At 39.9% G+C, this 24,945-nt stretch overlaps 1 protein-coding gene across 3 annotated transcripts; it reads right to left on the bottom strand.

The window, feature by feature from the left end:
- Nucleotides 1–350: 350 nt before the first annotated feature.
- Nucleotides 351–4,333, bottom strand: LOC144073279 (uncharacterized). Of its 3 annotated transcripts, none has more exons than XM_077598988.1 (6): nucleotides 4,200–4,333; nucleotides 2,843–2,914; nucleotides 2,637–2,755; nucleotides 2,475–2,523; nucleotides 1,506–1,600; nucleotides 351–1,394 (listed from the first exon to the last, which is right to left on the bottom strand). In XM_077598988.1, exons 3-6 carry the CDS (start codon nucleotides 2,681–2,683, stop codon nucleotides 728–730), a joined length of 858 nt encoding a protein of 285 aa, XP_077455114.1. In that variant the 5' UTR covers nucleotides 2,684–2,755; nucleotides 2,843–2,914; nucleotides 4,200–4,333; the 3' UTR covers nucleotides 351–727. The 3 variants fall into 3 exon arrangements, with proteins under 3 accessions (XP_077455114.1, XP_077455113.1, XP_077455112.1); XM_077598987.1 differs by lacking the exon at nucleotides 4,200–4,333 and adding an exon at nucleotides 3,436–3,599; XM_077598986.1 differs by lacking the exon at nucleotides 4,200–4,333 and adding an exon at nucleotides 3,012–3,409.
- Between the last annotated feature and the right edge of the window lie 20,612 nt (nucleotides 4,334–24,945).

Consider the following 24,945-nt stretch of genomic DNA (forward strand, 5'->3'; position numbering starts at 1 on the left):
GTTTTTACATGATGTTCCTAAACGCACCGAATTGAATTGTGAACACTTGTGAATGCTCATCTTTGAGTGACATTGACCTACACAACCAATTCATTTTTACTGTTAGGGAGAATGAACAAATGTTTGTTTATTCGCCCCTCCCAGTCAAAATGAATTGGATGTCTAAGCTTCGTAAATGGCAGCCAATGACTCAAACTAGATGCCCATAAGGATTAAAAATATAACAATCAGAATTTGTGCATAAAAGGGTCAAGTCTGTGCAACCTCTAAAATTCTGACTTTAATTCCTTCTCTTTCATGTGAAACCGAAATAATAATATTCTCAGTTGAAAGAGAAATAACAATCAAGATTTATAAATGTAAAAAAGTTTATATATTCATCTTGTTGAAATGGCAAAAACACAATATTTACACTTATGTACAATACATTTGTGAGGTAAGGATGAGGAAAGGCATATGGTGTCATATCTGTGCCAAATAAACCATGCAAGTGACATTCCGTTGGAGACCTGGAAGAAGGATTCATAAATCATCTCCTATTTCAAATAGTACAACAGTTCAAAATGTCTTTCATACTACTCGCTACAGAAAATGACATCTGTACTTTTCTACCAAGCCAAGATGCATCCAATTATTTTTGGGTGGCAATATCAGACTTTGGCACATTACAATGGAAAAGTCAGACTACAAACTACATTGTATTGTCTGTAGTTCATTATGTGAATCTTCACTCTCCTGAAAACATTTTCATCCACTTTGAGATGATCCTGAACATGCACCGCTTCTTTGTCTTTAAATCGATGCTATCTCTGCTTGAAGGAATCAACAGAGCTGACGATAAATCCGCAGCTTCTTCACTGTCTGCGGCGTCCCCTTTGTTGATTGGCTTGTCGATTGAGTCGCCATCATCTGGCAGTGAAGCTGTCTCTGAGGCTGAGGTCACGTCAGGAGATGGTGAAGGTGGGAGGAATACAAAGAGAGCCGAGAGTGCACCGATTTCGTCGACAGCGACATTCCTTATGGTCTTTAAGAACTCTGGTTGAAAGCTGTGAATGCTCTCCACCAGATCATCCACAGCAAAAGCCTGTCTCACTTTTTCCTGGATAGCGAGGACCAAATTGTCTCTAATGGCGTTGGAGAACTGGATTTGGATGGAGGACAGTGTCTGGCAGAGGGAGTCCAGAACAGCCTGCGTCACACCGACAGCCATCTTGCTCAGATATCGGGATGGCATCGTAAAAGCGGGGCTCGGTGGAGGCATCCAAAAGATCTGAAGGACTTTTGGAAGAACCTTTATCACCATGTCACGCAGGCCGAGTAGAGTAGCAGGTGTGGCCTGCTGCTGCTTCAGGGTCTCAGCCAACTGCTCTGCTTTGCGAAGAATCCTAGTATGTCTGGAGTTTGGAAGGATAACACCACATATTAATACACACGTCTGCTGAATACTGCATCCTGTAGACAAATATTTTGATTGTGCTGATAATAAATAAGTTTCGGAGACTTACTTTAGCTCTGTAGGGATCATCTCAGGAGATGCGAGGAGCCTTTTGGCTTCAAACTCAATGTCTCTCATTTTCATGCTTGTGTTCACCTCAAAAACCTGACAAGAACGAGATGAGCAGGTGTGAAATATTTTTAGGATGTATACAAGTTAAGATGAACACAAGTCCTATATAAAAGACATTGGCTGCCCTTAGTGGCGATGATCGCATCGGTTGTTCAATCACTGCCAACCCCCAATAAATTTGGATTGGACGTCCATAGTCGTCAAAGGTAGGACACTTTGTCACTCATTGCCAGCCGCATGGATTTAAGTGAAAATCATTTGACTGAAACCCTAACCCAGGGGCGTCCAAGTCCGGTCCTCGAGAGCCCCTATCCGGTCTGTTTGTATGGTAGAGGAGGGAGATATGGAAAACAGACTGGTTAGGGGCTCTCGAGGGCCGGACTTGGCCACCCCTGCCCTAACCCTTATAAATATTGCAGAATAAATATTCGGGGAAATGTGGCTGAGGTGGTATTCAAGGTGCTTAACTCAATTTAATTAAATCTAGTTTCTCATTTCATCTAATTTTGTCAACCGCTTTATCCTCTCTAGGGTCGTGGGGGGCGCCGGATTTGAACCCAGGTCTGCCACTGTGAGGCTGATGCGCTAACCACTCAGCCCCCGGGCTGCCTGACTTTTGTGTGGACGGTCAATGTTCGATTCCCATTCGGTGGCAGTGTGAGTGGTTGTCTGTCTTTCTGTGTGCCCTACAACTAACTGACGACCAGTCTACGGTGTAGTCTGCCTTTTGCCTGAAGACAAATGGGTTCGGCTCCAGAAACCCCCGCAACCCTTTTTAAGATGGGTGGTATTGAAGATGAATGAATGAATGAATCAAGAATGAATGCATTTACTATGGTTTAGTTGCGGGGGATGAAATATGTGTAATTAATTAAGTAAGTGGAAACTTTTGAGATGCTTTGCTTACCAGTTTGGACTCAGCCTTAAAGCAATCCTCCACATCAAACTCCCAAAGCCTGCAAATACAGGACAAAATATAATCATCAGGCACCTTCACTCTTCCTCAAAATAACCATAGTATCTGTATGCTTATTGTTTAAATACTATAAAGCTCTGAGTTTCCTCTTACTTTATTCGAAGTGAACTATTTGTCTCCTCCACCAGCAAATCAGACATTGCTTCAACTGTCACTTCAACTGGAATTAGAGTCTTCTGTTGAAGTTGTAAAAATTCTGCCAGCAGTCCAATCTATTTAAGATAATAACAAAAATACAGCACTATGTTTTTTTCCATTGAATTGTTTTGTTTTTTAACTTTAAATGCAAATTGCCATACCTGCGTGTTATATGAGTTGGTATTCCAGCAGGTCTTCACTGATTGTTTATATGCACGAGTGTGGAAAAAATCCTGCAAAAGAAAAACGATGATATTGTACAGCTCATATTGATATTGCACCACATACTGCTTCACTTAATTCAAAGTTTTAAATCTGAAAAATGCGCACCATCAGGGGTTTGTAGATGCCAATGGTATCCTCAACAAAATCCATGTTTATGTTGTAATGCAATCTCGCAAAAAACTAAATTTTTGCTTAACTTGCAACCACAAATAAAATTGCCGCATGCCGGAGATGAAAGACACAATTCGCTCTTTGATTGTTGCCATGCAAACCATCTCTTTCATGTTTATCACGGCGGGAATTCTGATAAATTTAAAATATGTTGACGAGGCGGGCAGGTTAAACCGTCCGGATGATTGGCCAATGAAAGCAAAACTAGCAGTTTTGCCACAAACCACGTTTTCATTCTTGAATATGGAAATAAAAAGGCCGCATGCCGGATATAAAAGACACAATTCGTTCTTTGATTGTTGCCATGCAAACCATCTCTTTCATGTTTATCACGGCGGGGATTCTGATGAATTCATACCTGTCAACCTGGGCCAATTCCTACCCGTATTAATGATTGGAATTCCCCGTATTAAGCAATAGAAAACCGTACAAATGCAACGCGGCACATATTTACTCACATAGGGTGCACGTAAAAATGTTATGGTCGCGCCGCGTTGTCGTGACGCGACCGTTAATGTATTCGGACCCAAGCGCTATGACTCATAGCTGCTTAAATAACGAAACAGGAAATGATTTAATCATTTCCTGTTTCGTGTGAAAGGGGAATGCGTGTGCGCATGTCATGCTTAAAGCATGACAATATTAGCAGTTGACGATGACGTTTTCGTCTGCTACCAGTGACCGAGACGATCCGGATTAGAGCCGAAATGCGTAAAACGATATCCGTTTTACAAAAAACGTACTTAAAAAAAATCCCGTACAAAAGTTGTTATACGGCGTACACAATTTGAAATGATCAAAAAACGTATAAAATACGGGAAAAACGTATAAATTGACAGGTATGTGAATTTAAAATATGTTGATGAGGCGGGCAGGTTAAACTGTCCTGATAATTGGCCAATGAAAGCAAAACTAGAAGATCCTTATATTGTCTTTAATTGGTGATACCTGTCAACAAGAAATTCACTTTTAATACTTTCTTTTATGAATTTAAAGGCCATCTTGTTCAGGTTAGCAAATTGCCACAACTGAAACCGTTTAGATGACTCCAACATTTGTAGAATAAACAAATTAAAAGCTATGACGCAACAACTCATATAAAAGCATTTTAGGCCTACTCACGGTTCATCATTTAATTCGGTTAGCTGCAACAAAAGCATGCACATTTGCACCTTGTCAGCCACAATTTATAAAGGCAGACTACATGCTAGACTGGTCGCCAGGCAGTCGTAGGGCACACAGAGAGACAGACAACCACTCACACTGTCAACAAGTGGGAATCGAACCCAGACTGCTCGCACCTAAGTCAGGTGGAAGAATCACTGCACCACCGGGTGGCCACTATTTATAATGTTTATATAAAATAGGTTAAGGAGAATGCAATATAAAATAATGGCGTATACTCATGTGCCTGAGTGTAATTTTGAATTAGGCAGGTTTCTAAAAAGCCTAAGAATTGGCAAACAATGTAAACCTTAACATACAGTATTCCATGAAAAGGTAAATATTAAATTGTTTGCATTTCTCTTTTTTTTTTCTTAATGACTGACATGTTTTATTAAAATCTCATTGTATATGATCTATAACAATTCGAAGTTTGCTTTTATATAAATTTTGAGTGGCAAATTAGGCTTGACTACAAATATAAAGGATCAAATAGAACGTCCTGATGACTGACTACATTCATCATTTGCTCCCACGCACATGGCATCTGACTTGTGATAAGAAATATCAACAAATATGAACTTCACCATTCCATAGTTAATGACAGAATCTACAAATATAATTAATGCTGCAAGAAAACACAGCCAGCGATAGCGAAGAGCGGCTGTCATGTGCTATTGTTTGGCTGCACATGTCCTCCAACTGAACTTCACCAGCCAACACATTAATTGGTTTCAGAGAATCGGGTGTGAGGAGGAGCCATGACCTTCATCCTTCCCCCGGATAAATGATTTTTTCTCCCCAACCTGCTATACACGCAAATATACGGGGTGTGCAAAAGTCTGTGAGGGAAGTAAATAGATACAGATTGTCTCATCTTCTTGTGTGTTTAGTGGCTGATTAGCTGCCTAATTAAATAGAATGCTACCAAATTCAGAAGCAAACAGAGGAACTGATGACCCCACGACTTCCAAAGTACCCTGGGGATCGTCTGAATAAAGACAATAAATACATAGTCTGATAGAAAACAGAGAGTCAGAGACTTTGAACAAACAAGTGTCATTAGGCCTTCATCACAAGGCCAATGTCCTGAATTCACCTTGCATGTTGCATATTAATAGAGTAGATGGGACTGGAAAAGTTCAGCAAAAGTATGCATTGACTGTAATGTTGTGGAAACTTAAACACGGGTGCGGCCTGGTTAAAGAGTGGTTAGCGCATCGGCCTCACAGTTCTGGGATTGAGGGTTCGATCCAATGTCCAGACCTTACTTTGTGCAGTTTGCATGTTCTCACCAGGCTTGCGTGGATTTTCTCTGGCTACGCCGGTTTACTCCCACATCAGAAAAACATGCAGGGTAGGCTGGTTGAAGACTCTAAATTTCCTCTAGGTGTGAGTGTGAGCGTGAATGGATGTCCGTCTCCTTGTGCCCCACCATTGGCTGGCCACCAATCAAGGGTGTCCTCTGTTGTGGCCTGCGATAGGCTCCAGCAACCCTTGTGACCCTTGTGACGATAAGGGGTATGGAAAACTCTAAGTATAATGTATGCCTTGGCTTTTTGAATTAATTCAGTTGTTTTCTCTGCCTTGAGTATGCTTGCCGTCACTCTCGTAACTATTTTATGGACACATTTTGACTTTTTGTTTATCATTTCAGTCCACTTATTTTACTCATTGGTTCCCATTGGCTGTTCTAGATCAGTGTTTCCCAACCTTTTTTTGAGCTGTGGCACACTTTTTGCATTTGCAAAAAATCTCAAGGCACACCACCAACTGAAATTATTCCAAAACTCATTTTTTTCCACACCGATCTAACGTCATCAAAGTTGATGTCCGCAGACCCCGAACAGCTTTCACTTCGACTGACATTAAAATAATTAATGCAACGTTTTTTAACCTTATTTTAATTTTTTAATTTTTATTTTTCTCTCAATATTACGCAAAATGTAATGTGCTCACGGAGACTTTACATCACCAAAAGTTGATGCCCCTGAAATCAAACAACTTCCGGTTCAATTACCGTAAAACTAGAAAAATGACTTAAATCTCGTAATTTACGACCGTTTTCCTCCCAATATTACTTCAACCACCTAATTTATGAGAAGAGCTGTTTTGTTCTCACACAAGACTTAACGTCGACAAAAGTTGAAGCCCGATTTAATTTTGCATAAAAATAAGCAACAAAAGGACTTTAATTTCATAATGTTACGATTTGAATCTTGTTATAGTACAATCTATGATTTCATATTTAAATTTTAAACTCGTAATAGTTCAATTTTAATCTCTTAATATTGAGATTTCTCTCTTGGATTATTACGATGTATGACTTCTTGTAATTTGCTGCGGCACACCTGAGGATCGCTCACAGCACACCAGACATGGCACAATCTTATTTAGACTGTTACTTAGGGCATAAACCTGAATGTGTTTTTGTGTTCTTTCATTTTGATTGAATTAAGTGAGCTTTTATTAACATTGTAATAATTTTAACTTTATCATGCTATAAAATAATTGTAAAATATATTTTTTCATCTAATATTTCATGAAAAAAAGACACTTCACCAATAAAAGATTAAAGGTCTGAATAGTTGTCTCATCTTCCAGCCATTGTCCCTGAAACATATCAGGCTGTGTCATTTTGTTTCCTTACATCTAAAAATATATTGAGTAAATATCAACAAGGGCGGGTGGCCATGGAATCAAGGTCTCCCCCGCCTGGTGCCTGTCGTTGTCTGGAATAGGCTACAGCACCCACCACGACTCTTGTGAGGATAAGGGGTCCATAAAATTTCAACAATTTCCTGTTCAATCTGGGTGAAAAAATTGACTTAGCAATTATTTTGAGTAAATGTTGTAATATAAGAGAGTAACAGTAGTCGGGTATACTGCAATATAAAATATATTGAGTTATCTTATGTTGTCTTCATCACTAAGAAATGCTGGTATAAAACTCAACTTACTACATTAGCATATTTGTATTATTGTTATGCAGGCCAATCAGACGCAGAAGTTTCCTTCCTGAGTTTCCAAGGAAACAGCATAAATTGAACGTGACTGACTTGTGCCAAATTTTGTATTGTAGTATACTCCAAAAATTCTGCTTAAAAACAAGCAGGCACGCAGATGTGCTACATGACCCAGACCAAAACAACAACATCTTTATTTATCAAGCAAGCAAGTTAAAATATCATTTTATTCATCTCTTGTCCCCAAAGAAGGGAAGTCACAAAAACTCAACAAACAGTGAAAGCCTTCTCTAGTGTTACTGGAACCTAAAGTATGCATGCATAGACACATAAACACAGACATGGACATAGACAGACATAGACATACAGTGGTACCTCGAGATACGAGCTTAATGCGTTCCGAGACTGAGCTTGTATGTCGATTTTCTCGTAACTCAAACGAACGTTTCCCATTGAAATGAACTAAAAACTAATGAATTCGTTCCAACCCTCTGAAAAAACACCAAAAACACGATATTGGATTGGAAAAAATGTTTTATTTGTTCTAATTCGCCATCTATTAACAAAGTAACACATAACTAGTAGTTTAATATTACTAAAATGTGTTTAATAGTACTAAAATTATACACGCTCTTAACGTAACCTAAACAAATTTAAATTAACTTGGATTACGATGCAGACACATTCAAAAATAAGTTAAATCAAACCTAACACTAAACTTCTAATTTTGTTTGACATTTTGATACCTTTCTTCTCCTGGGTTGGCTCTTTTTGCCCTGCCTCCACCCTGACTTTCAGATGCAGCTAAAAGGAACCTATCGAGGGTTGTTTGCTTTTGTATTCCCTTCAAAATATTCCGAAAATGATGCTCACAAATGTCCTCGCAATAGGATAACCCACGACCACTTGCCAACGAGAAGTAGTATATACGCCATTTGCACTGACTAACGAGGGAAAAAAACACTGAAAAAATGCAACGCTCCGCTCAGTGCTCGCAGAGACATTACAAAGAGTGAGTTGCGGGGAGAGAGACAATGCCCATGATTTTCTTATGAGGAGCATCTCGCGTCCACTGTCTGCTCGTATATCAAAATTTGTCTCGTATCTCAAGATAAATATTTGCTCGAAATTTTACTTGTATCTCGAATTGCTCGTATGTCGGGCCACTCGTATGTCGAGGTACCACTGTATAGACGGAGACATGTAGACGTAGACATGTAGACGTAGACTTGTAGATGTAGACTTGTAGACGTAGACTTGTAGATGTAGACTTGTAGACGTAGACTTGTAGACGTAGACTTGTAGACGTAGACTTGTAGACGTAGACTTGTAGACGTAGACTTGTAGACGTAGACTTGTAGACGTAGACTTGTAGACGTAGACTTGTAGACGTAGACTTGTAGACGTAGACTTGTAGACGTAGACTTGTAGACGTAGACTTGTAGACGTAGACTTGTAGACGTAGACTTGTAGACGTAGACTTGTAGACGTAGACTTGTAGACGTAGACGTAGACATGTAGACGTACGTAGACATATAATTTATTCCAAATTGTCCGCTTTCTAACTGTGTGCAAAATAGGAACACATTGATAGTGTGAACTTAACACTATACTGTATAGTTAGAACTTGAACAATACAAGTTGCAAATAACCTCTCAGCTTCCAATTACTGAATTTAAAGAGCTTATATGTTTTTCTGCTGTAATATCTAAATAACAAATTTTAAAAAAAAAAACATCGCCTAATGCTCTGTGGAGCAGTCAAATGACCAACCAAAATGCATCAAATGCTTCATAACTATGGGCGTGTTATAGAGTGGGGGGAAAATAAGCAAGAAATCCAATCATCTTAGAATTGATATGATACAACCTAATGAGGATAAAGTGGTTCAGAAAATAAATGAATGAACGAATGCATAACATCACAATACTTGAGTTGCTTAGAAATTACTCACTGGCGTCAGCTTATTATAAATCCATATAGATCAAGCATCAGCAAGTAAATATTTAAATACAATAAGCACAAGTGAAATAGTAAGACAAGTGCTTGCCACTTGATTGATTTCAGTCTAAAAATAACACTTTTTAATGAACACAACATTAGAGAGAAGTTAAAAGCCAATCTGGCAATACTGTATACCACTTGTTTACTGTGACCTATTTTGCTTGTATCGCCTAATGTTTGATCTTTGCAGATTCTTTGTGTTATGAGCACACAGTTGAACAGCACAAACATTACCACTCAATGCTCGAGGGACACTTAAAAAATCCACTTAAAAAAGAAATGTCAAAGAAGCACTGATTTTTGCTCCTGTGTGGAGAGAAATATGAGTTTGAAAATCAGCTCTTTAATATCCATATGACAATAGAATTTTTGACTTACACTAGCTTCTTATCAGATCCCATCTCACTGTGCACATGTACATGGCACACTTCTGTTTATTTATTCATTCATTTTCTGTACCCAAGAAAACCCACTCAAGCCCAGGGAGAACATGCAAAGTCCACACAGTGAGGGCCGACATGGGATCAAACTCATCACCCCTGAAATGTGAGTCCACCGGGCCACCACACTTCTGCTTACAATGATAAAAAATATATTAAATGGGATGAGTGGACATGGAGCTGCAAGGAATATATGAACATGGCAAGTTTGTTCATTCATCTTCCATACCACGCGTGCTCAAAAGGGTTGCGGGGGTTGCTGGAGCCTAACCCAGCTGACTTCGGGCTACACCCTAGATCACAGGTGTTAAAGTGCCGGCCCGGGGGCCAAATCTGGCCCGCCGCATCATTTTGTGCGGCCTGAGAAAGTAAATCATGAGTGCCGACTTTCTGTTTTAGGATCAAATTCAAATGATTATAGATTTACATTACATTTCCTGATTTCCCCCTTTTTAAAATCAATCATTGCAATTTTTAATCCAATTTTTTTCTTTTGCGTTTTTAATTCAAAAAGCATTTTGTAAAATCTAAAAATGAATGTACAAATATTTTCAGTTTTCCACTTTAAAAAAATATTTTGACTCCATTTGAAATAAAAAAATCATGATTAAAAGACATTTTCCAATACTAAGAAAAAAAGCTCAAATAAACATTGCTTTAGATCTATAAATATGGACTTTTTGGGGCTTTTGAGCCAGTTCTTTTAATCCAATTAAAAAAAAAAAAATCTAGATATTAGATCTAAAATGGTCCAGCCCACATGAAATGGAGTTGATGTTAATGCGGCCCACAAACCAACGAGAGTTTGACACCCCTGCCCTAGATGCCTCACTAGTCAGCTGTAGGGCACATAGAGAGACAAACAACCATACACCCGCCACCAGCGGGAATCGAGCCCACACCTGCTGACAACATGGCAAGTTGCGTTGTGAATTTAACTTGCTATAAATGGAAAGCTACTCTGAACAAGGATGCAATACATCCAATGTATCAACCTGTGATAACAATGTGTCGAACTTGCACATTTTAGTGACAACAAAGACTGTGTTTGAATAATGCTGCTCTTAGTTGGGGAACAGGTTATTTTTGAGGGTGCACGTCTCTGGTCACTTTGCACAGGTTGCCATTCATCGCTACAATGTAAAAAAGTACAAATACTAAAAGATGTTCTTTTTTCTTCTTGCGTATGATTTTATCTTCTCAACATATTAGTCTTCACAAATATAAAAGTGCCAGTTCTCTAGTAGTGTGCTATTGGCAAATAGAGAACTATAGAAGAAAGACGAGAAACACAAAAGAGTGCTGGAGTTGGAGAAAAGTAAAAAACACACTCTCGCCAGTTACGATCATACAAGAAAAGAAAATACAGTTCTTCTGAGTGACATCTAAACAGAATGTTCCCAGTGAGTTCCAGCTAAATCCTGGAAGTGAACAAAGTTGGAAAGAAACATTTGTGCATCTAATGGTTCTTGTTTGGCAAGACAGTGGAAAACTGAACTCATGTCAGTTGGTAAATGAAATCAGCCTTTAAAGGAAAAGGAGGCGATTATGATTGTAAGAGACCAAGAGTGACAGAGAGAATAGAAAATTCTGCTGCATTATATTAATTTTAGGGCATTTTCTGGTCACTTTTTAACTCACTGACTGCCATTGAGGGCGCCAGATGTCCAATCTATTTGGACTGAGAGGGACGATTTTGTCTAATATGAGCATTCATAACCAGTCTTCCAGGTTTAAAGGAATTGGATGTCTATCTATTATTGTCAATGCTGGGCTATTAGTTAATGTTGGGGGCACCTTTGTGTTAACTGTAGGGTACTTAGTGGTATTTATTTGTTGTTATTCCGCGACTTGGTGGTTGAGTGGTTAGCAGATCGGCCTCACAGTTCTGGGGTTGGAAGATATATTTTGGCGATGTATTAGTATATATTTTGGACATGAAGTACTGTGCATTTGACTTTGTCTAGTACAAGGGTGTCAGAGTCAGGTTGGTTCGCGGGCCGCGTTAACGTCAACTTGATTTCATGTGGGCCGGACCATTTTAGATATAATATATATTTTTTTATAAATGGATTAAAAGAACTAGATTAAAAGCCCTGAATATTCATTTTTTTATAGATCTAAAACCATGTTTATTTTAGCTTTTTTAAAATATATTTTTAGATTTTACTAAATTATTTTTGAACTAAAAACATAGAAAAAAATGATTAAAAAATTACAATTATTGATTTAAGAGGGGGAAAATCAGGAAATTCAATATAGATCTATACTCTTCATTTTAATTTGATCCTAAAACAGAAAGCCGGCACTCATGATTTACTTTCCCGGGCCACACAAAATGATGTGGCGGGCCAGATTTGGCCCCCGGGCCGCCACTTTGACATGTGGTCTAGTAGGAGACAGTGTTATCTCAAGTCATTTGAAATTAAAATGTACATTGCATGTAAACTACCATAATTTTCAGACTTTCTGCCGCTACTTTTCACACTGCAGTTTATGGTTTAGTACAGATTATTAAAGTATTTTCAAAGGTGTTGTCTTTTGGTATATATATATATCCTTTAATACAATGTGTTCAGGGTGGCCCGGCGGCCAAGAAGTTAGCGCATCGGCCTCATAGCTCTCGGCTCAAGGGTCCAAGGTGGGTCCTCACTGTGTGGAGTTTGTATGTTCTCCCTGGGCTCATGTGGGTTTTCTCTGGGAACTTTATTTTCCTCCCAGCAGGGTAGGATGGGTGAGCACTCTAAATTGCCTCTAGGTACGACGGTGAGTCTGAATGGTTGTCTGTCTCCTTGTGCCCTGCGATTGGCTGGCCACTAATTCAGGGTGTCCCCCGCCTGGTGCCCAATGTCAACTGGGATAGGCTCCAGCACCCCCCGTGACTCTTGTGATGATAAGCGGTATGGAAAACGGATGAATGAATATTGTTTTTCGACATGGTTACATCACTCAATGCACCTAAATAAATCAGGCTTAAATAAAATTAAACTACGTATTTTCCAATAAATACATTGTTACGATCGCTCGTTGGTGGAGTGGAGTTGGACCCAAGTGCATGGATCAGTCAGACAAACAGGATCGCAGGGGCACACACGTAAGGCTTTAATCGTGACCAAACAGTGTACAAGAGGGGTGCCCAAGTCTGGTCCTCGAGGGTCCGTATCCAATCTGTTCTGGGCCCCTAAGGTGGACAAAATAAAATTTTATAAAGAAAAAACTGGGAAACAAAACACAAATAATCAAATTCACCCGGGAAACCAGGGAAAGACAACGCACAACAACATGACCTCCAAATAGGACAATACTCCCACAAAGACTGACAAAGACACAGGGTTTAAATACAGGTTTGATTGACGAGACAATTGCACTAGAGGTAAGATCGGACCCATAAACTCCAGCCCGACCCGACCCGGCCCACGAGCATTAAAGCCGGACCCGGCCTGAGCCCGACCATTTAACTTGATTTGCAGGCCCGAGCCCGAAGCAAACCCCAAATTTCATATTTCATTTCTTAGGACTTGGGAGGAGAAGACGTGATTCATGATAACAAATTAAAGCAAGTCATTTGTAACAAAATCTAAGTGAAGCAAGACTGTATAAACATTTACATATTTAATATTAAATGAATAATATACATGTTTGACGATCATCACTTTTGCCAGTATAAAGCTGTTTTAATGCCCGTTCAGCGTCAAGGTGCCAGTCTTTTTGTGTGAAAACAAAGCACCACATTGACTACATTCAGCGAAGCCAACACAAGTTTCTGTAGCATTTTCAACAATCAATTTGAAGCTTTTCCACACCTCACTCTCACCGGTACAGGCCGGCATGTTTGTCTTTTCAGTTCTCCTGTCTTTAAACAGATATTTACTGTATTTTCACGACTATAATGCGCACATAAAAGTCTTAAATTTTCTCCAAAATAGACAGGGCGCCTTATAATCCAGTGCGCTTTATATATGGACCAATACTAAAATTGTTATCACAATAAAATAAATCAGTCGATAGGGTACACCATCCTCTACAGCTCTCACAACTACGTCAAGCAGCCCCCGACTCTACTATTTTCCCCGTAGAAAAAGTACTGCGCAGTGACTGCTGGGATATATAGTTCTTTTGTCAATACACCCAATGGAATGTGGACTGGACATCGACATCAACACAGCTTTACGAAGCATGGAAGGCAGCGTTGGAATAGTTACGCTAGCTACTGGCTAGCTAATGGATTGTGGCCTGGACATCGACATCAATACAGCTTTACGAAGCATGGAAGGCAGCGTTGGAATAGTTACGCTAACTACTAGCTAGCTACTATTTGCGAATGGATTGTGGCCGCCTGGACGAACGTATAAAACTCAGCGTTTTCGATGACTCATTCGGACAATTGTTCAATTCGGACACAGAAAATGAGGACTTTGATGGATTTGTGGGTGATGATGACATTGTAAAATGGCTAAATAAAGTACAACCGAACTCAGTTTTGCTTCCGTTGCCTTTTTAAAAACGTGCTTTTAGCGTGTGTCCGTATGTTTAAGCTGGTGTATGTTTTGCCATGCCTGGCTGTGTCTATAAAACGGTGCGTCCTTTGTGTGTGTAAAATACAGAAATAGCACTCGTTACTGACACTGCGGCTAAAAATACGATGCGCCCTATAGTCGTGAAAATACAGTATTTTTAAAAAAAATGTCAGCGAGAGGGACCGCACATCATTTTAGTATACATTTTTAAAAACATATTTATTTTTCTAAAAAGTCAGCGAGAGAGAAGCCCAGCCGAACCCCACCCGAACCCAAAGTAAAGATTAACATTTAAGGTTGGGCTTGGGCTCGGGCTTAAGATCTTACCTTTAAATTGCGCAGACCTGGGTTATGCGAGGGGAGGAAAACACAGCAGGTAAGATGTATGTGCAATCACATGGATAGGACACACACGGGAAAACACACCCGAACCACCAAGCCCCAACAAAACATGACATACATAAATAAATAAATTAGTTATATGAAAAAATGTAGGAGGAGACACATTTTGAACGTGTATGAACAAGGATTATTTTTTAACCGCAACCATAAACATTAGGGGCGAAATCGATAATCAAATCATTTCCCTTAAATGTGTAAAATAGATTTTCAGCAAAATTGCGTAAAATTATCAGCCATGTAAAGCAACATTGTTTCCTTATATTTTTTGGGGGGGAGAATTAAACCAGAAAAAAATCCAGCACCTGTTAAACAACATGATTTGTCATCTGCTAAGGAAAGCTAATAACTTCGTGTAAACTGATGTGGGGAAATTAGTTCATAGCCATCATCTTCTTGATGAAGAGGCATTCAAAATCAAAGTGAATCATTCCGTGTGGAAGATTGTGCTTTGGAATTCAAACAGGCAATGCTTCAAAATGACAAATCCACCTGTGCGCCGCATGTTGATTGATTCCATCCATGAAAACCTAATAGATTTAGCCCACTGTGAATTTGGCTCTCATTAACCTCGCAGCATTTTCATATGAGGATGTATTGGAACCGTTTTATCCAGCACTCAAAGGCAATTCGCTGGGTGATAAATCCTTTGGCTTATCTGGCTGCTGGTGACAGCATACCAGAACCGCAGCAAACATACACGCGCACACACAAGTTGACTACATGCACACACCCAGCACGCTTTCTCAAAGGGGGTTGCCGTTCTGACCTATGCCCGGGAAGAAAAAAATATCCTGATCCGACCAGAACCAAAGACGACTCGACCCGAGTGCTCAAACGCAACCAAAAAATATTCCTCTTGGCATTCTACTGAGAAAATAAAGAAGAAGATGAAGAAGGAGAAGAAAGCCAAATTCAATTACACAGTGGAAGCCCAGCCCTTGCCCTCCGGGAGTAGTATCAGCACCATTTAAAAGTCTGATTACTCACAAAACCAATAATATTTTGACTCTTTGGTAATGTACCAGTAGATTAGAAAATTTATATTACATTTAACTGCCTGTAGATTCACCACCAATCGGTTAGAAACAATAGGTAATTAAGAGTGTAATGAAGCACAGGAGCGTTAGCACACGTCGGCTGCATACTATCCTTGTGGGACCCGGTCTTACTTTGCACTTATCCTGCAGCAAAGCCGTAACGCAGTCTCATTTGGGCAATATGACATATCTAATTAGATTAATGAATTTCGGTGGTGTCTCCTTGGGGTTGACTGTGCTCCTTGAGGTGATAGTAAATCAACAGATTATATATTACCAGGGCCTCCGTGTTGGAGATAGTCCAAGTTGCTCCCTTGACAGTAGCGTCCCGTTTGGATGGGACGGGTCGGAACCCGCGTCAGCTCCGATCCCGTCAAAAACAAGTAACCGTAAACAAATGTGCTGTAGAACTCTAGATAGGATTTAGCCAAGTGAGACGCATTGAATTAAACATGACTGACCATTGCAGGGAGAGCACAGAGGCAAAAACCCATGGTGATAAATAGATTAGTGCCAATATTTGGCTCCAAGCTTCAGCCACAAGTTAATGGTTCTGTGTAAAGAAGCCAAACGGGAGCATAACCGCGTGTATTTACGGTGTTGACAAACAACGCTCGTTTGTTCCTGTGGACTGTTTCAACAGAAATGCCCGCCACACTCAGTTACATGGTCCCAATAATGATACCATGATTACCATATTTTGGGGGGCTCGCAGTATGAGTCGCACCAGCCAAAGAATACACAATGAAGAAGGAAAAATTATATAAGTCGCACTGGAGTATATGTCAAGAGACCAAGAAAAAACATATGTGAAAGTAATGTAAAGTGAAAAACAACAGGCTAAATAGCCATCTGTTAACAACAGTATTTCAGATAACTATAGCCTAAAAAAAACAATAACAACAAAAAACATAAAGTTGCACTATGAAAAAAGTGTGTCTTATAGTCCAGAAAATACAGTACACTCATTGAAATAATGATCGTAACAAAGAATTATGTAAAATGTGTAAACAGCCTTTCTAGAAGCAGGACCATCTGATTTTTATTTTACTGGTTGTTATTTTTTGCATATTTTAGATCATATTGACAAAACATAATTTAAAAATCTGATCGGAGGTCATAAATTCAGCATCGGGACAACTCAAGGTGGAAGTGTTAGTATAAAAGGTGCTTGAACTTGTAATTTGAAGGAAAAACAATTAAGAAAACATCCAGACATCCACAATATACTAAAAATACACTGTAAAGGAATAGGCATAGATTTTAATCAGAATGTTTGTCCTGTTGAAAAGTATTATAAATAAATTAGCATTTTTATTAACATTCAAATAATTAAGTTTAATTGAATTTATTCAAAATGATTTATGTATGTTTTATTGCAGTCAACATTAATAAGATGTAAAACGGGCCCTGGGGTGTATGTCTTATGTGACTGATATTTCGGCTTATCCGCTCACGGGTTGCCACACCAAAAGAGTCGATCCACATGATAGAATTGGTATGAATTTTAGGCTGGATGCCCTTTCCTGGCACAAATATGTGAATGTAATAAAAACTCCTTTGACCAAAAATGTTTTATAATTTGTGCATGAAAGGGCGAAATAAGGACCAGAATTCACATCATTATATCAGTCCTTCCAGTGCCTACGGCTTTTCTCTGCTTGTGTCATAGTTACAAAGTAAAATGTTACTCTACAGCAGAGTAAAAGTAACAATCTGATCCAGGATTTTTTTTCTCCTCCAAGTACATCTGTTTCAAAAGTGTAATTTATTGTCTTCTGATAATAAATTATTCTCCCAGCTCAATTGCTCAAATAATCATGCTGCACTGTTGTGTTATGCCAAGAAACTACTTTATAAACATGTTGTTTTCTTCTGGAAGCTACAACTGATCGCTCATATCTGCTTCAGTGAGTAATTAAACGGCAATGATACAATTTAAAGGGCCCTTTCTGCGAATTCTATCAAATTGTTGCCATGTCAAAAAAACATGCTGGACCCCAAATGTCGAGAACATTGGTCTAGGTAATATTTTGGTCTCCTATACACTCTCTATTAATTGTTTCCTGAACACCATTTCCTGTAATATAAACGGCAATGTAGTTAAAGAAACCTTAGTGTCAGTAAAGAGAGTAAAGTATTCCCTTTGAATGCAGATGCATTAATCTAAGCAAAAAGCTGCAACTACAGTACTTTACATGACTTTACCAGTGTATCACATACACTGTAGTGTAGATACTGTATATTATACAGTAATGGTTAAGAGCTATGGGTTTCCATGGTTAATTGTGTAGCACTGCCCTCTATAGGTATCACGCCTACCTGCAGATGCTTCATACTAATCACAGCACTGATGACTGGGTATTCATAGATACTAGATTACTTACTTGCTATATATTATTGTTACTGACACACAACTAGAAATAGTGTAAATTTTTCGGCCAGCATGAGCTTGATTCACGATTGTGACTACGAATGGTTGTCTGTCTCTATGTGTGCCCTACGACTGACTGGCGACCATTCAAGGGTGTAGTCCAACTTTCGCATCCAAGTCAGCTGGGATAGGCTCCAGCACCCCATGACCCTAACGAGACCAAGCGGTGTTGAAAATGAAAACATGAAAAATGAACATTCATCCATCCACATTGGTGTAAACATAGACTTGTTATCATATTTCATCGTATGTCAATATTACTATATATCAGTGGTGTGCCGTGAGGGCCTTCAAGGCCTTCTCGTTGGCCTAAGAAATATCTGAATCACAGACTGATGTTTATTATATTTTGTCCATGAATACTTATTAAATGATCTAATAGCGGTTTTGTCAACCTGCAATGGCTGAAGGAGGAGAAGAAATGGATTTGTTTGCAGATTTACTGTGAAAGCCATTTTCAAGACGGACTTTTCAAGAGAAAAAAGCTGGACATCATTAAGAAAGGTCGGACAACTCCAAAGCAAGCAAGCCTGTCGCAACCGGGAACGAACATTTTCAGCACTAAATCGAATAAAAACGTTTGACAGGAATACGACAGGATAGGCTCGACTTTCAGCATTAGCTTCGATGGCCATAGAAAAGAAGGAGGAAAGAAAGGATGATGGCTATTGTGTACAGTTAAAAAGGATTTTTGGTGAGTAAAATATGGCTGTATTCCTAAATAATATTTCAATTGTATGAGGTTATTATTGATGATTTTTATGTGTCGCAGCTGTGGCTGCAGTAGAGGTTTTATAGCCATAAAACAGTTTTTGAGGGTTGGATTGATTCCGATAGCTGAAGGCGTCACTAGGAAATTCACGGACCGCCAATGCTATATATTCATTCATTTTCCCTACCGCTCACAAAGGTGCCTATTCCAGCTGAGAGCACAAGGAGATTGACGACCATTCTCGCTTACATTCATATCTAGAGTGTTAGAGTGTTCAAGGAGCCTAGCATGTGTTTTTTGGATGTTGGAGGAAACCAGAGTACCTAAAGAAAACCCACGCAGGCATGGGGAGACCATGAAACCAAACACAGGAATGCCCGGAACCCACCGGGGATGTCAATATTATTCATTCATTATCTGTACTGCTTATCCTCACAAGGGTCGCGTGGGGTGCATGAGGTGGGGGGGAAAACCCTGAATTGGTGGCCATCCAATCGCAGGGCACAAGGAGATGGGCAGCCATTCATGCTCACATTTACACCTGGGGGCAATTTGGAGTGTTCAAACCAGCCTACCATGTATATTTTTGGGATGTAGCAGGAAACCAGTGTACCTGGAGAAAACCCTGGGAAGAACATGCAAACCCCACACAGGAAGGTCGGAACCTGGTATTGAACCCTCAATCTTAGAACTGCGAGGCTGACATGCTAACCACGCTCCACTGAGCCAGTCCAATGTGATTATTATGATTTTTATTTTCATAGGTAGTGTTTTTGTTTTGTTTATTTACAAAAGTTACGATCCGTGGTGTTATAGATTTGTTAAAAATAAAAAAAACTCTACGGTTAACAGCATATCTCTCTATTTTGTTCTGTTGATATTATACTGGGAACGTCATATGTAGTTTACAACTTTAGCATCGAGCCTGCCGACGGGCACAGATGTTTCTCCCTGCGTAGACACTATATGTGACTCACAAGGGGAAGACGCCTTGAAAACACTCATAAACAGCTACAACCTGGCAGAGTGTTTGTGTTGTTGAACACTAGAATATTTGAGCTGGATACAAACACAGAAGCGGAATGAGAAGAAAGAGAGGCGGCAAGCAGATGGCCTGCTGCAGATAGACTCGGGAAGAGTACGGGAGGAGTGCTCTCTGAAGGACGAGCCCTCGCATTGTTGTGGCAGCGGGGGCTGCTTCTGTCACGCAGCGTAGCAGGGGTCCCCAAAGAGTCGGGTCTTACGGTGTCAGTGTCCCTCCACCGCGACCCCCACCCCGCCGGGCCCTCATCCACCAGAGCTGGCCTATTGTCACTGCTGCTTTTTAATTTCTCAAATGCAATCAAGTGTGACACAACCTGTTTACCGAGCATGTCTGCCACAAGCAGGAGGAGAAAAAGGGAGAGAAAAAAACAGAAGCATAAGCCAGGATCTCTGCACAAAATAATCCTCTATAATGCCGGAGAGTTTAAAGAGGCTTTGCCAGCACACCACCACCACCCCGGACCCCCTTCTCCACCTCCCTTGGCTTGCATGAAATAGAGGCGGGTGGGATTAAGAAAAGAAAAGTATGGGGCTCATCAGAAGAAAGCGGTTATATATCTCCTTCACCTCCAGTCTTGTTCTGGATTTAAAATTATTGTTTTTATAGAACAACAATTGGGGTGTTAGGTCAAAAGTAATATACCCACAAAGTTGGGGGTGAGTGGAATGTAATGTTAAAGAGATAAGGGGTCCTAAGAAGTGGACTAATCTATGGTAATGTCATCCTTCAACAATTAAACACACAAGTGCGCACACGCACACCCACAATTTCCAGGCAGGTGCACAGACATTTCTGGGTAGGTGTCACTAATACCAGACTTTGTCTTTTTGCCCTGCAGACCTTTGCTTTGTATCGCGTTGCTGAGACGCCTGTGTAGTTTGGTTAATTTCCTTTGCACAAATACTCCTACCTGTATGACTGCAGAGATGTGTGGTGGATGAGGAGGAGGATGAAGCAAGGGCAGGCAATGTATGTGGCAGACATTAGCTAAGGCACAGGTGTCAAAGTGGCGGTCCGGGGGCCAAATCTGGCCACTGCATCATTTTGTGTGGCCCGGGAAAGTAAATCATGAGTGCCAACTCTCTGTTTTAGGATCAAATTAAAATGATAGATATAGATGTATATTATATTTCCTGATTTTCCCCTTTTAAATCAATAATTGCAATTTTTAATCAATTTTTTCTGTGTTTTTAGGTAAAAAATCATCTTGCAAAATCTTCCACTTTAATATGGAACAAAATAAAAAATTGTTTCCTTTTGAAATGAAAACCAATTATTAAATAAATGATTTTCTCTTACTAAGAAAAAAGCTCAAAAAATAAATATCTAAAAATAAGACCCACATGAAATTGAGTTGACATTAATGCTGCCCGCGAACCAACCCGAGTCTGACACCCTTGAGCTACACTTTAAAAAAAAACAAAAGAAGGGAATTGATGACAGTAGGTTTAATTTAATTTTCTTTAATAAAAACAAGTGATAGTAGGTTGAGCACGTATTTTATTTGGGACAAATGACCACATGCTTGAACACATTGGTGAATCTCAACCTTAAATATTGGTGACTTGTAAATCAGTGTTTCCCAAACACTGCGATGGTCAGGTATGCCATGAGAAATTACCTGCCAAAAAGACATTGTAATATTCCGGGAAAAATTATAATATTACGGGATTAAAATTGACATATGACAAACAATAAATCCATTTTGTAATACTATAAGATTCAAATTGTAATATTACACAATTGATGTCATTTTGTTGCTTATTTTTAAACTAAATGTTTGCATCAAGTTTTTGCGACGTTACGTCTGTGTGAGCACAAACCTGCTTTTCACTTAATATCAAGAGATTGTAGTAATCTTAGGAGAAAAAGTCATAAAATTACAATACAGTACATTACTTATTATTAATTCACGTGAACCAGAAATTGTTCGGGGTTCGCAGACTTTAACTTTGAGCGGCGTGAGGTCAGTGTGAAAAACTAGATTAGAAACTTTTTGTGTTTCTATTATTCCTCTTGATAAAACTTTGCTGAGAGTGACTTCATATTATAAATATAGGTGACAGAGTTTTAAATGAGAAGATTTTCAGCTGGTGGTTTGCCTTGAGATTTTTTAAATGCAAGAAGTGTCCCACAGCTCAAAAACAGTTGGGAGGCACTGTTGCAAGTAGACAAACACGTAAGTTTCATCTAGTCAGAAAGCAATAACTTCAACTTTGGGCAATACACAATGAACATCAAACAATGCCAAAGCTTGCTCACTTTATTGGCAAAGGCTGAGTGAGCTCTTGCTCCATCCATTTGGTTGCTCCCTTGCTGGGATTTAGACAAGAACATGGGGTGGATAAATATGTAGCGAGAGCATGACAAGAAGCATCTTGCCTGGCTCAGTCCGTTAGTAACCCAAACTAACACAAAAATGATGCTTAATTAGCAAGCAATATCTCCAATGTTGACGCTGTGTCAACTCAGTTGTGTTATTGGCGAGACAATGTGCTGGAGAATTTACTGTGCAAAACAGTCCTAAAGGCTTTTCTGGTTGCCTGGCCAGAAATGCCAACGCCATCAAATTATCTGTGTGAATATGGATTTAAACGATCAATTAGTTTATTCATTTTTTTTCAAATGAGGGAATACAATTTTATTACACAACCCATGATAACAAATGCAATGCACCATAAAGGAGCTTGTTACCAAGCAGTTGTAAAGCAGTACACTCTTTCCTGGCTGCCCAGTAAACAGTAATCCACCCTCTGTATCTTTTCCCATCATAAATCTTCAAGGTCATTCAATTGTTTTTCAGATTCAGTGTGTACTATAGGATGATGAAAATGCTGACGGCCCAAAATGTTCAAATATTGATCAATAAAGCGTTTTTAATATTATTATCTATTCTATTCTATTCTATTTTTTTCTGATATTAAATGTAACTCTACAATGCTCCATTAGGCAGCCTGGTGGAAGAGTGGTTAGCACGTTGGACTCACATTTCTGTTATTGGGGGTTCAATCCCATGTTCATACCTTTCTGTGTGGACTTTGTTCCCCCCAGGATCGCGTGGGATATCTCCGGGTACTCCAGTTTCCTTCAACATCCTCCCCCAAAAATAAATGAAAGGCTGGTTGAACACTCTAAATCATGTGTCAAAGTGGCGGCCCGGGGGCCAAATCTGGCCCGCCGCATCATTTTGTGTGGCCCGGGGGCCAAATCTGGCCCGCCGCATCATTTTGTGTGGCCCGGGAAAGTAAATCATGAGTGCCGACTTTCTGTTTTAGGATCAAATTAAAATGAAGAGAATAGATGTACATTAAATTTCCTGATTTTCCCCCTTTTAAATCAATAATTGTATTTTTTTCTCAATTTTTCTTTGTTTTTAGTTCAAAAATCATTTTGTAAAAACTAAAAATATATTTTAAAAAGCTAAAATAAACATTGTTTTAGATCTATAAAAAACTGAATATTCAGGGCTTTTAATCCAGTTCTTTTAATCCATTTATTTAAAAAAATCTAAATATTATATCTAAAATGGTCCGGCCCACGTGAAATCAAGTTGACGTTAAAGTGGCCCGTGAACCAACCCGAGTCTGACACCCCTGCTCTAAATTGTCCCTAGGTATTGAGTGTGATCATGAATGGTTTATAGACATTGCCATTGAATCTATTTAAACGGGGAAGGTTCGTGTTGCGTAATCATTTTTCACTGCCATTGTCCAATCCAATTCGACTGGGAGGCTGGCTGTGATTGAACAAAAACCTGACACCTGATATTTTGACATTTAAAAACAAAATATTTTCTCAGATCTTACGTTTGTTTCATACTCTCCTCTTACCTAACCATCCCGCTATAAGCCGGGGCCCGTGAGCGGCCCCACTGCCAGCACCCCCCTAATTTCTTACCCTGGTGCACACGGCGTTGAACCTATTGTTTGCCGGGATAGGCTCCAGCATCCTCGCGAACGAAGGAATGAATGCTCCTCGGCCCCGGCGGCCCTAACCAGGTGGTTAGTTATCAAAAGTGAACAGGCCAGCCAAAGTCATCTGGAAACGTCTTCATGCCAATGAATAAATACATTTGCAATTAGTTGAGGAAACAGCGCCACCTGTTGGTGTCCCGCCCCTGTAAGCACAGGGTTGTTTGGAAGGCTGTGGGGAAACACCTGAGCCCACAAATTAAAGCACTGGCCAATGTAAAGAAAGCGGGTGTGATTTTTCCTTGCATTTGGCCGACCAGTATAAAGATGTGCATTGACGGGCCCCTATTTGTAGAGAAGCTTATTGAGCATATGTGTTGGTATTGTGAGCGTGCCTTTAGCGTGCTCCTCCTGCAAGTCCTGAGGCGCACCTGGCAGCGATGTTCGTATTCTGGCAAGCAAGCAGCTGGCCTGCGGGCTGCTGAGGGTGTTGCACGGGGAAGGGGTTTGACAGGGAAGCAGGGGTCTTCCACAGACCGCTTCCCAACAGACTTAAACAGTGGGAGGCAGATGGACAGGCCAAAGCCACAGCCAGAGGGCCAAAAGGGCCCTGGGGGACTGAGGGAGGAGTCCCACTGAGCTGAAAGACAAACAGAGACTAGCACTGGGGGGTAGAAAAAGAATATATGTATGACCTTTTGACCCTGTGTATAAGCTGCAATTTCCTCAAGATGAGCAAGAAGCAAAATATAAATATTAGGAAAGAACAGATGCCAGAAAAACAAGATGAAGTGATAATGTCCCCAAAGGGTTCCCTTATAACATTGACAGTTTGTCAGTCTGGGACTGTCAAACAAGTTGAATATTGGTGAATATAAGTACGGTACAGGTATTGTCTTGGTACTATAGATTTTCGGGAGGAGCTCGGTCGTCCAAAGAGCCGCAGATGCTCAACTGTTTGTGTGTTGACTCTGGGTAATTTGTCTGCACTAATTTGTTTTGCTCTACCAGGGGAGTTCCTCAGTTTAATTTAGCTCTGTGTTTACCTCTCTTTGTGGCTCGCTGATCTGTTGAGCACAGAGACAGAAAGATAGCGAGGAGGGTGGGCCCTTCACAAAGCCAAATTAAAAAAAAGGAGCTCTGCGGATTGTTGTAAGCTCTGGCAGCCCCTTCAGGCCCAAAGGCCTCGCTCGCAGTCCGCACCTGCTCCGTCCCCCAGGAGCTTGCTACCTGATC

This window comes from Stigmatopora argus, chromosome 4, assembly GCF_051989625.1.
Source record: "Stigmatopora argus isolate UIUO_Sarg chromosome 4, RoL_Sarg_1.0, whole genome shotgun sequence".
NCBI classification, from domain to species: Eukaryota; Metazoa; Chordata; class Actinopteri; order Syngnathiformes; family Syngnathidae; genus Stigmatopora; species Stigmatopora argus.

Coding starts and splice junctions, on each gene's coding strand:
- LOC144073279 (XM_077598986.1), bottom strand. CDS start 3,056: ATGGATTTTGTTGAGGATACCATTGGCATCTACAAACCCCTGATG. Junction 2,524..2,636: donor AATAGTTCACTTCGAATAAA/GTAAGAGGAAAC, acceptor CTGTATTTGCAG/GCTTTGGGAGTTTGATGTGG. Junction 1,395..1,505: donor ATGATCCCTACAGAGCTAAA/GTAAGTCTCCGA, acceptor TCCAAACTCCAG/ACATACTAGGATTCTTCGCA.